This window comes from Mus musculus, chromosome 7, assembly GCF_000001635.26.
Source record: "Mus musculus strain C57BL/6J chromosome 7, GRCm38.p6 C57BL/6J".
Classification (NCBI taxonomy): Eukaryota; Metazoa; Chordata; class Mammalia; order Rodentia; family Muridae; genus Mus; species Mus musculus.
Window position 1 is genome coordinate 59286754 of NC_000073.6, and position 16332 is coordinate 59303085.

At 34.8% G+C, this 16332-nt stretch overlaps 1 protein-coding gene and 1 long non-coding RNA gene across 14 annotated transcripts in view; one reads left to right on the forward strand and one right to left on the reverse strand.

Moving 5' to 3' along the window:
- Positions 1 to 16332, forward strand: part of Ube3a (ubiquitin protein ligase E3A) — an 82088-nt gene that overhangs the window by 58004 nt on the left and 7752 nt on the right. For all 13 annotated transcript variants that reach the window (NM_011668.3, NM_001033962.2, XM_030242375.1 and 10 more), the window contains 3 exons: positions 115 to 279; positions 1653 to 1808; positions 1954 to 2027. In NM_011668.3, coding sequence (NP_035798.2) covers positions 115 to 279; positions 1653 to 1808; positions 1954 to 2027 — 395 coding nt within the window. The remainder of the gene's footprint in view (positions 1 to 114; positions 280 to 1652; positions 1809 to 1953; positions 2028 to 16332) is intronic.
- Snhg14 (small nucleolar RNA host gene 14) overlaps positions 1 to 16332 on the reverse strand; it is a 1177441-nt gene that overhangs the window by 14017 nt on the left and 1147092 nt on the right. The gene's annotated exons all lie outside the window — the stretch shown is intronic.

Sequence of the window (16332 nt, forward strand, 5' to 3'; positions counted from 1 at the left end):
ATATTTATGGCTTCATTTTTGTTGACAAGTTGTTTCTACAAAGAATGAACAATCTATTATTTTTATTTCTTTTAGTATTTATTTGGCAACCTCACTTCTCTTTCTGGTTGTTAGGTTTTATATCAGAGTTTAAAGGATTTATTGGAATATGAAGGGAGTGTGGAAGATGATATGATGATCACTTTCCAGATATCACAGACAGATCTTTTTGGTAACCCAATGATGTATGATCTAAAAGAAAATGGTGATAAAATTCCAATTACAAATGAAAACAGGAAGGTAATTAAATTTTTGTCATTGTTTTATAAATATATAATTTCAAAGCAGTAAAGTTTTCAAAGAATTACCTAGTATGGTTTGAAGCAGTTATAAAAACTTTACATAAACAAATTTATCTAAATAGTAAAGCTACACTTTCCTCTTAGATAAGAGCTTATGTGATTGTACAGAATTGTTAATTCCCCTTTAGAGAAAGACTAAACAGACTACAAAAGATTGAATGGGTAAATATTACTATAATGTAACGCTAGAAACAGGGCCTTACCATATTAAACCTAAGAGGTATACAGAGCCCAGTGATTGACATCTGGTTTAGTGTGTATATACATTTTCCATTTGAGATCTAATTATGCATATCAGATTATTCACATTAGATTTGGTTTTTACTAACTTTAAAAGCTATTTACTTGGCAATAGGAAATAACTTAGCTTAAAAAGAAAATATTACATAGTATAATTTTAAGAAATATATTAATTTATACTTATTTTTGGTGAAATATTGTACTGTCATGAGATCTAATTATGCATATCAGATTATTCACATTAGATTTGGTTTTTACTAACTTTAAAAGCTATTTACTTGGCAATAGGAAATAACTTAGCTTCAAAAGAAAATATTACATAGTATAATTTTAAGATATATTAATTTATACTATTATTTTTGGTGAAATATTGTACTGTCATGATACAAACTACATTTGTACTATAACAAATTTTATAATTTGTAAAGTTTTCAAAGAATTACCTAGTATGGTTTGAAGTAGTTATAAAAACTATAAAATTTTATAATTTGTTATAATAGCTTAGTTTACCAACAAATAACATTTTTGCTGAGCTGGATACAGTAGCTAACTTACCAGTACCATAATTTCCAGAGGAAACCTGAGACATTCTGGTTTTCTCAAGTTCAGTATTCATAACAAATTTATATTGCATACTAGAGGTTCTGTTGTTATATATATATACAGTCTTTTTAAATCTTTTATTTTAATCTTACTGTTTACATTATTTCATTATTATTACTATTAATTACATTTTATATAATTTCTCTTTGATTTACTCATAGAATCATAATGTATAACTATGCATATGAATACAACTTTTATATCTGTCAGAAGTGAGAAATTGTGAAAATAATTTTCTTTGTACATATAACATGTGATTAATTTTTTAAGACTTATGTTTATTCTTCAAGAGTTGCTAATGCTTTTTTAAGCACTGAACCAACTCTCTGAAATCTAATTTTTAAACATAGTAACAAAAAAAATACTGCTGAAGGTTTTCTTGGGGTGGAGGGTGGGTATTAAAACTAGTCCAAAAGCTAATTGTGTTTCATTTGTATAGAATATGCTTTCTTGTTAATATTCCTACAGGAATTTGTCAATCTCTATTCAGACTACATTCTCAATAAATCTGTAGAAAAACAATTCAAGGCATTTCGCAGAGGTTTTCATATGGTGACTAATGAATCGCCCTTAAAATACTTATTCAGACCAGAAGAAATTGAATTGCTTATATGTGGAAGCCGGGTAAGAAAGACATATACAAAAAAGGTCTTTTTTTTGTTTGTTTGTTTTTGTTTGTTTTTTTTTTTGTTTTGGGTGTTTTGTTTTGTTTTTTGTTTTGGTGTACTATGGATGTTAAGGTGCTTTTTTTTCCCCCTATAATTTTCAGAATCTAGATTTCCAGGCACTAGAAGAAACTACAGAGTATGACGGTGGCTATACGAGGGAATCTGTTGTGATTAGGTAAGGTGTTTAATTCTTAAAAAGGAAGATTTTATTCATCAAACATGTAGATGTGTGCTTTTGTGTCCTGTATCTGTAGGTACTGGTTACCAAACAAGTAAGCTCAAAAATAGACCTGTATTAATATTTCCAATTTTCATGCAGTCTAATGCTTTATTTCATGAATTAAATGATTTAAGTCTCATATTTTCTCAACCCTTTGCCTTATTTTTGGTCATGTGTAAGATGGCACATTATTTAGTCTTTAAGATACTTGGGAAGAACCATGTATACTAGTGATTCTGAACAATTCTTAGGACAGTATTACCACTAACATCGTTCTCTAGTCAAATGCCCTTATTTCTACTTCTGTAATATGCTACTATCCAATTCTGAAAGATCTTTCCCCCCATCTTCTAATGTGACTGATCAAAATGCAGAGTAGTCTTTTTGGCATCCACTATGATGTCATAGGTATTTAAACAGTTATCTTTTTGTAGATCACTTGAGCTATAAGACTCAAATATGTTAACAATAGAATGAATATTAACTGTGTCTAGTAATGATACATTATCATTGTTATATTTATATTACAGTATTACTTTATTCATTTAAGTTTGTAGAAGATTACTCTTGCTTTGCCCTTTTTTTTTTAATAGAAAAGCAAATATGTTATTTATTCAGCTTTTAGGTAATTAAATAACAAAATTCAGAGTAAAGCAAAACAAAAACCATAACATGTCATATGATATATCATTTCTAAGCACAATGGCAATTATTAATGAATATAAAAATTTATCATTCATATTTGCTTCTAACACCAGTCACAAAAGTGGCAACCATTATATTGCTGCTCAGTTTTAAAGGTAATTCATAACAGGGATAAACATGGTAATACAGAAGCCTTAATGGGAATATCCTAGTATTATCTCTACAATATGGCAAAATAATGTTTTAGATTGATTATGATTAATGTATGCATTTTGATTATTATCCTTTTGTTATTGGCAATAGAATTATCATGACAGTGGGGCTGTTACAAATAAAGTTTTCATTCTTAGTGTTGAAGTGTTTTCATTTCTCCTGAAGAAGCACTTTGGAGGATTGTGGTTGTGAAGTAAATAACATTTTTAACCTTAAGAAGCACTGCAAGAATGCTTTTGTAAAATGATACTGCCATTTTACCTAAGATGACAAGCAGTGCTAGAACGTATTCTGTATCTCTTTTAATCTTTGGTCATGTTGTCTTGGAGTGTGAAATAAAATTTTACCTTAGTATAAATTTGCTTATCACTGATGACTCAGGATCATGAGCTGTCTTTTAGGTATTTATCTTTTTTTAAAATATTTTTATTACATATTTTCTTCAATTACATTTCCAATGCTATCCCAAAAGTCCCCCATACCCTCCCCCCCTCAACTTCCCTACCCACCCATTCTCATTTTTTTGGCCCTGGCGTTCCCCTGTACTGGGGCATATACAGTTTGCGTGTCCAATGGGCCTCTCTTTGCAGTGATGGCCGACTAGGCCATCTTTTGATACATATGCAGCTAGAGACAAGAACTCCGGGGTACTGGTTAGTTCATAATGTTGTTCCACCTATAGGGTTGCAGATCCCTTTAGCTCCTTGGGTACTTTCTCTAGCTCCTCCATTGGGAGCCCTGTGATCCATCCAATAGCTGACTGTGAGCATCCACTTCTGTGTTTGCTAAGCCCCAGCATAGTCTCACAAGAGACAGCTACATCTGGGTCCTTTCAGCAAAATCTTGCTAGTGTATGCAGTGGTGTCAGCGTTTGGAAGCTGATTATGGGGTGGATCCCCAGATATGGCAATCACTAGATGGTCCATCCTTTTAACCATTACTTTGTGAATTATCTTCCCCACTCTTCTTTCCACTGATTATGAACTATTTCTTTTGGAATGTATTCTTTTTAAAGGATCATATGCAAACATGTTATACATGTGTTATTCTAGTCTGCAGCTTTCTTTCCCCCACTGAATTTTATTTTTGTTGAAATTGAGTTTTGTGTGAGTTACTTCTAGACTTGGTTCTTCTCTGCTTATTCATTTGTTCTTTGATCAAAATCACATCTTGATGACTCCTTTACCTTGATAGAACAAAGAGCAAGTCTTTATATCAGATGGTGAGAATCCCTTTACTTTTTCATTGTTCTTAATGTTTTCACTAATTTTACTTCCATGTAAATATTAAAATCTGTTTGCTGAATTTTACATGAATAACATTTATTTTTGATGTTTTGATTTGGGTTGAATTGATTGGATAAATCAATTTGAGAATTGTCATTTTCATCACTTTGGATTTTCTAAATCTCAAGCATGGCATAGCACTTTCCATTTAGTTATACCATAGTTTCATCCAGCATTGATTTGTAATTTTTGTGTTGAAATAATGTATGCTTTAGTGAATAAGTTTAAATAATATGTTTCTTATGCATTATTTCATTGTTCATTTCTGAGAATAAGCTTATAATTACTTTCATTGCTTTAAAAGCCTTGTCAGTAAAATTCAAACAATTTTTTAATTTCTGTTGGCATGAGTTGTTTTAATTTCTTTGTTCTTGGCATGATAGTTTCCGTTTTATTTTTTGAGGGCTTTCTTAAAAATGGATTGTTTTTCCATATAATATATTTATTGTTTTCCCTGTCCTCCTACCCCTTCCAGATTGCCTACACCTCCCCTCCCATCTGCTCCCTGCCTTTTCTGACTCTTATAAGGAAGCAAACAAGCATCAAGGAATAATAAAGATAAACAAACAACAAACAAATTAGGATAACGCAACAGCCAAGCAAGAAAAAGAACCAAAGAGAAAAATTTCTAGATGATTCTATAGATGTAGAGACACACATATTTGTGTACTAGAGAATCTCATAAAAAATGCAAAACTCACAAAACTAGAAGCTCTAATACATAATCAGAGGACCTTTAAGATATGGGGGGGAGAAACACCATGAATTAACATTATGAGACCAAGAACCTCTGCAGATGCCATTGTGTTGGTCAACTAACTGTTGGATATGGGCCCCACACATAAGAATGGCATGTTTCTCCAGTGAGACTCACTCTCTCTCTCTCTCTCTCTCTCTCTCTCTCTCTCTCTCTCTCTCTCTCTCCCCCTCCCTCCCTCCCTCCCTCCCTCCCTCCCTCCTTCCTGTCTTTGAGTAGAGGAAAACTATTCCTCAGCTATTTGCATGTTGGCGAATATATACTTCATGTAGCTTCTTGCCAGCTTCTTTTTGCTGGTACTTCTAACAGTACCTCAGCCTATGTGGTTATCTTTGTCTTACCTAGGGTCTCTAAGACTCAAAGGATAGGAGAGCACTTCAGGGCAACAACTATTCCTAGCAGAACTTTGCCCATAGCCCATTAATACTGTATATTTGAACCATGGTGCAACTTAATTGCTTTTTGAATCTTCATAGTTTTAATCTTTCTATTTTAGGTTTGTAAAAGATTGTAAAATTGTCTATATTCCTAGTTGTGTATAGTTTTGAATTTATCTCTAGTTTCTTTGTATTTGTTATAATTTTTAAAATTTATTTCTAATTGAACCTTATTTCTGTCACATTTTTTCAAGGTTCCTCTCTGTTAAGGTTTTCTAAACTTCATTTCTGATCTAGTTATTGTTTTCATAGCCTTTATTTTAGAATTTTAGTTTTTACTATGTATTTCTAATTTTCTTGTCTTTATAGTTTTCATCTTTTGTTGATATTGACAAAGTTTTCATGATTATACTATTTAATAAAATTGTGTGTTTTATTTTGATTCCTATTTTTGTTTCTTATTTTTTAAAATAACATTACTATATGTTTATACTGTAAAATAAAATTCTTTCAGTTAATTAAAATACGAAACAACTCAACAATAGAAAATAGGTAATTAAATACTTTTAAAAATAACAATTCTTTGGTTTTTGATTTGATTTTATTTTTTTTTTGTATGAGTGGCCTGCATACTTGAGTCTATGCAATGTGTGTATGCAGTGTTCACTGAGGCTAGAGGATGGAGTTGGATTCCCTGACACTGGAATTGAGCCATCATATAGGGGTTGTGAATCCAGCCTGGATCCTCTGCAATAGTAGCTGGTGCTTTTAGCCACCGAATAAGTTCCAGCCCTACTTCTAAAATTTTAAATGAAAAGTTGTGTCAGTTTTGCCTATGTCTAATTCTCTTAGATCTTGAGGCCTTATTATGTTGAAAATCTTGGCTTCTACATGCAGTACAGATACAGTTTTTTTTATAATGTATCCATCAGGGTCATATCATATATTTGTAAGTATTATATATTATACGTGTTTTTAAAAATAAAATCTTTCCTTGGCTTTTTTTGTTTTGTTGTTGTTCTTATCCATGCTTCTTTCCCATGAAAAGAATGATAGACCACTTCATCACTATATCTTCTTCAGAAAGACTTTGAAACTATAACAATCAAAATTACATAGTACTACTATTAAAAATCGGCCATTCAAAGGGAACAGTTCCAAATACATTGTATTTTATGTTAGAATAATTTTTGATGTAAAAGCTCAAGTAATTATTCATTCAAAATATATATATTTCAATTGCTATAAACGTGGAAAATCCACAGTCTATTTTAGGTTTTGACAAGAGAAATAAATTTTGCATCCTTGACAAACAAAACTTCTACGCAACATAGTGATTATCATTTTCATTTGTAGAAGAATGTTCTTTAGTTCCTCTTCTATAAAGAGGAAATAAGCCAACATAAGAAAACAGAACAAAACAAAGCAAAAAAAGAAGTGTTACCTCTGGTCCCCCCCCCCCTTTTTTTTTGCCACTTTACAGAATAGATGTCTATACTAAGAAACTTTAAGTAACAGGGAGAAAGGAAAGAAGACCTGCTGCTGTGTGCTACAAAAGAGAAAAATGATTTGTTCCATGCCTGGGAGAAAACATGTTAATAGATTAAAAGATCAGGGATCAATTAGTTCTTACTTTCTATAGTAAAAATTGAGCTATTAACCAACTAGGTAACATTTGTTTTTGTTTGGTTTACACACACACACCTTCCTCCATTTTCTGGTAAATTCCAATAAGCTTCTTTCAATCTCCTCCAAATTCTCCTCCCCGCATTATTTCTCCCACCAATCACCTTGTAATTTCGGGCTTCAAATCTCCTGTTACTTTAAATCTAAGTGGGGCACTTGAATAGTTGGTGGATATTTTTATAATGGCTTGTTGAACTACTTAGCTCCTGGTTTGGTTTGCTCTTCATCTTTCATAGGGTAGTAATTCATAATGCTACTGCCCTTCTTTCTCCTCATCTTTTGTAGTGCTACTTCAGTTCTTTTTTAGTTCAAGTTAAGTTTATTGGAAATAACTCTTGTTCTTCAGTTCTTTGTGCCATATCCCCTTTTTAACTATTCATTCAAATAGGTTTTCATGTTCACTTTTATCAGTAAATGGAGCCTAATTTTTCTTTTCCTGGCATGCTCTGGAACCATTGCTATATGAAAGTTTTCCGCTTTTTTTTTTGTTTTTGTTTTGTTTGTTTTTTGTTTTTGTTTCAAGGTCTATTAGCTGTCCTTTTTGCTGTTCTTTTTTGCATTTCTTTTTCAACGAACTGTTGTTTTTTTTTTCTTTCAAAAAATTTTTTTAATTATCAGTGTGAATAAAATCACCATTATTTAATGTGATTAATTCTTCATATTCTCTGTTCAATTCAAAGGTTTTCATTTTCTTTCTTTTTTACTATTTTTTGTCTTAGTTTTTGTCCTAGCTTCTTTATTTTTTTTTTTTTTCCATTTTTTATTAGGTATTTAGCTCATTTACATTTCCAATGCTTTACCAAAAGTCCCCCTTACCCACCCACCCCCACTCCCCTACCCACCCACTCCCCCCCTTTGGCCCTGGCGTTCCCCTGTACCGGGGCACACAAAGTCTGCGTGTCCAATGGGCCTCTCTTTCCAGTGATGGCCGACTAGGCCATCTTTTGATACATATGCAGCTAGAGTCAAGAGCTCAGGGGTACTGGTTAGTTCATAATGTTGTTCCACCTATAGGGTTGAAGATCCCTTTAGCTCCTTGGGTACTTTCTCTAGCTCCTCCATTGGGAGCCCTGTGATCCATCCATTAGCTGACTGTGAGCATCCACTTCTGTGTTTGCTAGGCCCCGGCATAGTCTCACAAGAGACAGCTACATCTGGGTCCTTTCAGTAAAATCTTGCTAGTGTATGCAATGGTGTCAGCATTTGGAAGCTGATTATGGGGTGGATCCCTGGATATGGCAGTCTCTACATGGTCCATCCTTTCATCTCAGCTCCATACTTTGTTTCTGTAACTCCTTCCATGGGTGTTTTGTTCCCACTTCTAAGGAGGGGCATAGTGTCCACACTTCAGTCTTCATTTTTCTTGAGTTTCATGTGTTTAGGAAATTGTATCTTATATCGTGGGTATCCTAGGTTTTGGGCTAGTATCCACTTATCAGTGAGTACATATTGTGTGAGTTCCTTTGTGATTGTGTTACCTCACTCAGGATGATGCTCTCCAGGTCCATCCATTTGGCTAGGAATTTCATAAATTCATTCTTTTTAATAGCTGAGTAGTACTCCATTGTGTAGATGTACCACATTTTCTGTATCCATTCCTCTGTTGAGGGGCATCTGGGTTCTTTCCAGTTTCTGGCTATTATAAATAAGGCTGCTATGAACATAGTGGAGCATGTGTCCTTCTTACCAGTTGGGGCTTCTTCTGGATATATGCCCAGGAGAGGTATTGCTGGATCCTCCGGTAGTACTATGTCCAATTTTCTGAGGAACCGCCAGACTGATTTCCAGAGTGGTTGTACAAGCCTGCAATCCCACCAACAATGGAGGAGTGTTCCTCTTTCTCCACATCCTCGCCAGCATCTGCTGTCACCTGAATTTTTGATCTTAGCCATTCTCACTGGTGTGAGGTGGAATCTCAGGGTTGTTTTGATTTGCATTTCCCTGATGATTAAGGATGTTGAACATTTTTTCAGGTGCTTCTCTGCCATTTGGTATTCCTCAGGTGAGAATTCTTTGTTCAGTTCTGAGCCCCATTTTTTAAGGGGGTTATTTGATTTTCTGAGGTCCACCTTCTTGAGTTCTTTATATATGTTGGATATTAGTCCCCTATCTGATTTAGGATAGGTAAAGATCCTTTCCCAGTCTGTTGGTGGTCTTTTTGTCTTATAGACAGTGTCTTTTGCCTTGCAGAAACTTTGGAGTTTCATTAGGTCCCATTTGTCAATTCTCGATCTTACAGTACAAGCCATTGCTGTTCTGTTCAGGAATTTTTCCCCTGTGCCCATATCTTCAAGGCTTTTCCCCACTTTCTCCTCTATAAGTTTCAGTGTCTCTGGTTTTATGTGAAGTTCCTTGATCCACTTAGATTTGACCTTAGTACAAGGAGATAAGTATGGATCGATTCGCATTCTTCTACATGATAACAACCAGTTGTGCCAGCACCAATTGTTGAAAATGCTGTCTTTCTTCCACTGGATGGTTTTGGCTCCCTTGTCGAAGATCAAGTGACCATAGGTGTGTGGGTTCATTTCTGGGTCTTCAATTCTATTCCATTGGTCCACTTGTCTGTCTCTATACCAGTACCATGCAGTTTTTATCACAATTGCTCTGTAGTAAAGCTTTAGGTCAGGCATGGTGATTCCACCAGAGGTTCTTTTATCCTTGAGAAGAGTTTTTGCTATCCTCGGTTTTTTGTTATTCCAGATGAATTTGCAAATTGCTCCTTCTAATTCGTTGAAGAATTGAGTTGGAATTTTAATGGGGATTGCATTGAATCTGTAGATTGCTTTTGGCTAGATAGCCATTTTTACAATGTTGGTCCTGCCAATCCATGAGCATGGGAGATCTTTCCATCTTCTGAGATCTTCTTTAATTTCTTTCTTCAGGGACTTGAAGTTTTTATCATACAGATCTTTCACTTCCTTCGTTAGAGTCACGCCGAGATATTTTATATTATTTGTGGCTATTGAGAAGGGTGTTGTTTCCCTAATTTCTTTCTCAGCCTGTTTATTCTTTGTGTAGAGAAAGGCCATTGACTTGTTTGAGTTAATTTTATATCCAGCTACTTCACCGAAGCTGTTTATCAGGTTTAGGAGTTCTCTGGTGGAATTTTTAGGGTCACTTATATATACTATCATATCATCTGCAAAAAGTGATATTTTGACTTCCTCTTTTCCAATTTGTATCCCCTTGATCTCCTTTTGTTGTCGAATTGCTCTGGCTAATACTTCAAGTACTATGTTGAAAAGGTAGGGAGACAGTGGGCAGCCTTGTCTAGTCCCTGATTTTAGTGGGATTGCTTCCAGCTTCTCTCCATTTACTTTGATGTTGGCTACTGGTTTGCTGTAGATTGCTTTTATCATGTTTAGGTATTGGCCTTGAATTCCTGATCTTTCCAGAACTTTTATCATGAATGGGTGTTGGATCTTGTCAAATGCTTTTTCTGCATCTAACGAGATGATCATGTGGTTTTTGTCTTTGAGTTTGTTTATATAATGGATTACATTGATGGATTTTCGTATATTAAACCATCCCTGCATCCCTGGAATAAAACCTACTTGGTCAGGATGGATGATTGCTTTAATGTGTTCTTGGATTCGGTTAGCGAGAATTTTATTAAGAATTTTTGCATCGATGTTCATAAGAGAAATTGGTCTGAAGTTCTCTATCTTTGTTGGATCTTTCTGTGGTTTAGGTATCAGAGTAATAGTGGCTTCATAAAATGAGTTGGGTAGAATACCTTCTACTTCTATCTTGTGAAAAAGTTTGTGCAGAACTGGAGTTAGATCTTCTTTGAAGGTCTGATAGAACTCTGCACTAAACCCGTCTGGTCCTGGGCTTTTTTTGGCTGGGAGACTATTAATAACTGCTTCTATTTCTTTAGGGGATATGGGACTGTTTAGAAGGTCAACTTGATCCTGATTCAACTTTGGTACCTGGTATCTGTCCAGAAATTTGTCCATTTCGTCCAGGTTTTCCAGTTTTGTTGAGTATAGCCTTTTGTAGAAGGATCTGATGGTGTTTTGGATTTCTTCAGGATCTGTTGTTATGTCTCCCTTTTCATTTCTGATTTTGTTAATTAGGATTTTGTCCCTGTGCCCTTTAGTGAGTCTAGCTAAGGGTTTATCTATCTTGTTGATTTTCTCAAAGAACCAACTCCTCGTTTGGTTAATTCTTTGAATAGTTCTTCTTGTTTCCACTTGGTTGATTTCACCCCTGAGTTTGATTATTTCCTGCCGTCTACTCCTCTTGGGTGAATTTGCTTCCTTTTTTTCTAGAGCTTTTAGATGTGTTGTCAAGCTGCTAGTATGTGCTCTCTCCCGTTTTTTCTTGAAGGCACTCATAGCTATGAGTTTCCCTCTTAGAAATGCTTTCATTGTGTCCCAAAGGTTTGGGTACGTTGTGGCTTCATTGTCATTAAACTCTAAAAAGTCTTTAATTTCTTTCTTTATTCCTTCCTTGACCAAGGTATCATTGAGAAGAGTGTTGTTCAGTTTCCATGTGAATGTTGGCTTTCTGTTATTTATTTTGTTATTGAAGATCAGCCTTAGTGCATGGTGATCTGATAGGATACATGGGACAATTTCAATATTTTTGAATCTGTTGAGGCCTGATTTGTGACCTATTATGTGGTCAATTTTGGAGAAGGTACCATGAGGTGCTGAGAAGAAGGTATATCCTTTTGTTTTAGGATAAAATGTTCTGTAGATATCTGTCAGATCCATTTGTTTCATCACTTCTGTTAGTTTCAGTGTGTCCCTGTTTAGTTTCTGTTTCCATGATCTGTCCATTGGTGAAAGTGGTGTGTTGAAGTCTCCCACTATTATTGTGTGAGGTGCAATGTGTGCTTTGAGCTTTACTAAAGTTTCTTTAGTGAATGTGGCTGCTCTTGTATTTGGAGCATAGATATTCAGAATTGAGAGTTCCTCTTGGAGGATTTTACCTTTGATGAGAATGAAGTGTCCCTCCTTGTCTTTTTTGATGACTTTGGGTTGGAAGTCAATCTTATCAGATATTAGGATGGCTACTCCTGCTTGTTTCTTCATACCATTTGCTTGGAAAATTGTTTTCCAGCCTTTCATTCTGAGGTAGTGTCTATCTTTTTCTCTGAGATGAGTTTCCTGTAAGCAGCAAAATGTTGGGTCTTGTTTGTGTAGCCAGTTTGTTAGTCTATGTCTTTTTATTGGCGAGTTGAGACCATTGATGTTAAGAGATATTAAGGAAAAGTAATTGTTGCTTCCTGTTATTTTAGTTGTTAAAGGTGGCATTCTGTTCTTGTGGCTGTCTTCTTTTAGGTTTGTTGAGGGATTACCTTCTTGTTTTTTCTAGGGCGTTGTTCCCGTTCTTGTATTGGTTTTTTTCTGTTATTATCCTTTGAAGGGCTGGATTCGTGGAGAGATAACGCGTGAATTTGGTTTTGTCGTGGAATACTTTGGTTTCTCCCTCTATGATAATTGAGAGTTTGGCTGGGTATAGTAGCCTGGGCTGCAGTTTGTGTTCTCTTAGTGTCTGTATAACATCTGTCCAGGCTCTTCTGGCTTTCATAGTCTCTGGTGAAAAATCTGGTGTAATTCTGATAGGCTTGCCTTTATATGTTACTTGACCTTTTTCCCTTACTGCTTTTAGTATTCTATCTTTATTTAGTGCATTTGATGTTCTGATTATTATGTGTCGGGAGGAATTTCTTTTCTGGTCCAGTCTATTTGGAGTTCTGTAGGCTTCTTGTATGTTCATATGCATCTCATTCTTTAGATTTGGGAAGTTTTCTTCAATAATTTTGTTGAAGATGTTTGCTGGACCTTTGAGTTGAAAATCTTCATTCTCATCCACTCCTATTATCCGTACGTTTGGTCTTCTTATTGTGTCCTGGATTTCCTGGATATTTTGAGTTAGGATCTTTTTGCATTTTCCATTTTCTTTGATTGTTGTGCCAATGTTCTCTATGGAATCTTCTGCACCTGAGATTCTCTCTTCCATCTCTTGTATTCTGTTGCTGATGCTCAAATCTATGGTTCCAGATTTCTTTCCTAGGGTTTCTATCTCTAGTGTTGCCTCGCTTTGAGTTTTCTTTATTGTGTCTACTTCCCTTTTTAGGTCTAGTATGGTTTTGTTCATTTCCATCACCTGTTTGTATGTTTTTTCCTCTTTTTCTGTAAGGACTTCTACCTGTTTGATTGTGTTTTCCTGTTTTTCTTTAAGGACTTGTAACTCTTTAGCAGTGTTCTCCTGTATTTCTTTAAGTGATTTATTAAAGTCCTTCTTGATGTCCTCTACCATCATCATGAGATATGCTTTTAAATCTAGGTCTAGGTTCTCAGGTGTGTTGGGGTTCCCTGGACTGGGCGAAGTGGGTGTGCTGGGTTCTGGTGATGGTGAGTGGTCTTGGTTCCTGTTAGTAAGATTCCTCCGTTTACCTTTCGCCATCTGGTAATCTCTGGAGTTAGTAGTTATAGTTGACTCTGTTTAGAGATTGTTCTTCCCTAGCTTCTTTAAAAGTACACATTGCTTTAAATGTCATGTTTCTTCTTAACCTTGAGTCAATATTCCTGTCCTTGTTGCAATGGTTCTTCAGTCCGTGTATTATATTCTTTTGTTTGTTTGTTTGTTTGTTGCTTTTCAAGACAGGGTTTCTCTGTGTATCCCTGGCTGTGCTGGGTAGACCAGGCTGGCCTCGAACTCAGAAATCTGCCTGCATCTGCCTCCCAAGTGCTGGGATTAAAGGCGTGCACCACCACGCCTGGCTCGTGTATTATATTCTTAATTTGCTCAGGTCCAATTTTCTTTTCTTTCTTTCTTTTTTTTTTTTTTTTTTTTTTGTAAAAGCACATTCTGCTCATTTCTACATGGTCATTCCTCCTCGGTTCTTTTGAGTTTTTTTCTGATTTTCTTTCTCCATTTTAGTCACCTTCAAGACTGAATCTTTTTGTTCTTAGAAGAGTCTCTTGCTTATTATGAGGAGAAACATTTCTTTTGTGAAATATTCATACTTTCTCTATGTCATTTGAGGCTTTGTACATTTTTATGTTCTCTTCAGACACATCAGAAGAGGGCATCACATTCCTTTACATGGTGGCTCATGGTTGTGTGATTTGTGGGATTTGAACTCAGGACCTTTGGAAGTGTAGTCAGTGCTCTTAATCGCTGAGCCATCTCTCCAGCCCGGCTTTGTACATTTTTATACCCATCCAGTTCATAATCCATCCATCATTAAGGAAACTTGGAGCAGGATCCATTGCAGCACTGCTTGCTGATTTATGTTCCTCTAACTCCCTCCTCATTTTTTTAAAAAGAGAAATAATTCTGTCTCCTTTTCAGAAGACTAAAATAAACAAAACATAATTGTTGACCTCTCATTTTCCTATCTAAATTTGCTCTGTTTACAGAGATTGTGGAGCAGTAACAAAATTGCTGTGATCAATAGTCCTTTGCCTTGTATATCTTTTTTGTCTTTCCTTAATTGATGATTTCACCTGTGATTATAAAAATGGTGATTTAAGGAAATAATTTTATCTAGTCATCTGACATATGTCATTCTCCTATTTTCCTATCTTTTTCATATCAACTATTATATTGTTACCTTAAGATATCAATCTATTGAAAAGACAAAGTCAAATATATTTAAGATTGATACTGAAGAGATAATATGGTAATTTTTTTGTTTTCAGATATTATGAACTCATGAATTTACTTTTAATGTAGTAAATGTGTTTTACCATTAGGACTTTAGCCTTGCTTAGGACTTTGCTTGGTGTTGGTGTATCTTTAACATGACACATGACTTTGTTAAAATTTGAAATTTTGCCTTATCTTGAACATTATCCCCTACCCTGTAAGAAAACATTGTTAAAAGAAATTATTAGAAAACTGCATCCAGGAATAAGACTTACTATTTAATGTTATGACTGGTAAGGCCTTGTCAAGGAACAAACCTAGAAAGAATCTTTTAAGTATATTATCAAAATAATCCCTTATTAACATAGAGGTTACTTTGCAACTTTTTTGCTCTCTTCCAGCTGTCACATAATATTGAAGTATAGTTTTCTATTTTCAAGGTCATTATATTACCTAATCATATTTTTAATATTGTCTCTTACTCATTTTATTGTTCAGTTATTGATCCCCCTCACACCCTTCTTTTGAACAATAGCTTGCTTGTAGCATAGCCTAGCCTAGAACTTGCCTACCTTTTGCCTCAACCTTCAAAATGCTGAATCATAGGAATACTTTTTAGATTTCCTTTCCCTTTGCCTTTTCTTGTACATGAGAGACATTTGTCTCTGGAGTAATTTACAGTATTTTCTCTACATTAATGTCATTTATCTTTACTTGTTAGGGTTTTTTACCAAGTGAAAGGTTTTAGTCAATTAACAATTTGTTTCCATTTTACTTTGATATGCATTTCTTCAGTTTTGAATATTTTGTTTTAACTCCTTTCCCCTTCTGACTTCCTAACCCTTTGCTTGCTTTTTGTTTCTAGACTGTTGTCAAGTAGAAATGTTGGATGTTTGTCAAATACAAATTACTACACTTCCCTCATTTACTTACCTCATTTTTGAATCATCTTTTATTTCTAGAGTTGATGTGCATTTGCCTCAGAATTTTCTTTTTTCTTTTTAAGAATTATTTATTTATTTTATGTATATGGGTACACTGTAGCTGAACAGATGGTTGTGAGCCTTCGCATGGTTGTTGGGAATTGAAGTTTTAGGACCTCTGCTCGCTCCGGTCACTCTGCTTACTCTGGCCCAAAAGATTTATTTATTATAATACATAAGTACACTGTAGCTGTCTTCAGACTCGCCAGAAGAGGGATCATCTCATTACGGATGGTTGTGAGCCACCATGAGGTTGCTGGGACTTTGAACTCAGGACCTTCAGAAGAGCAGTCTGTGCTCCTACCTGCTGAGCCATCTCACCAACCTGCCTCAGTATTTTCAAGTGTTATTATTTCTGTTTGAATTCATTAATCTCTTTATTTTTGATTCATGATGCCATCGTTAAACTTTTCATGTTAGAGTTTATATTATTCACGACTCAGTCTTTTTTAAAAATAGTTTCATATTCCAAAAAGCCTTATTTCTCATTTGAAGAACTCTTCATAATATTCCTATTGGACTTAAATTTATTTTTTATCATTTACTTTTTTATATATTTCCTCCCATGGACCTGCTCTTAGTAAATGTCATGGGGTAGCAAAGCATAGTACAGTCACTTTAAGTGGTTTCTCAATGAAGGAAAACCTTTTACTGCTGTTTCTTTAATATTTGGTTCTGCTTTATGTGATTCAATGCCTTCTA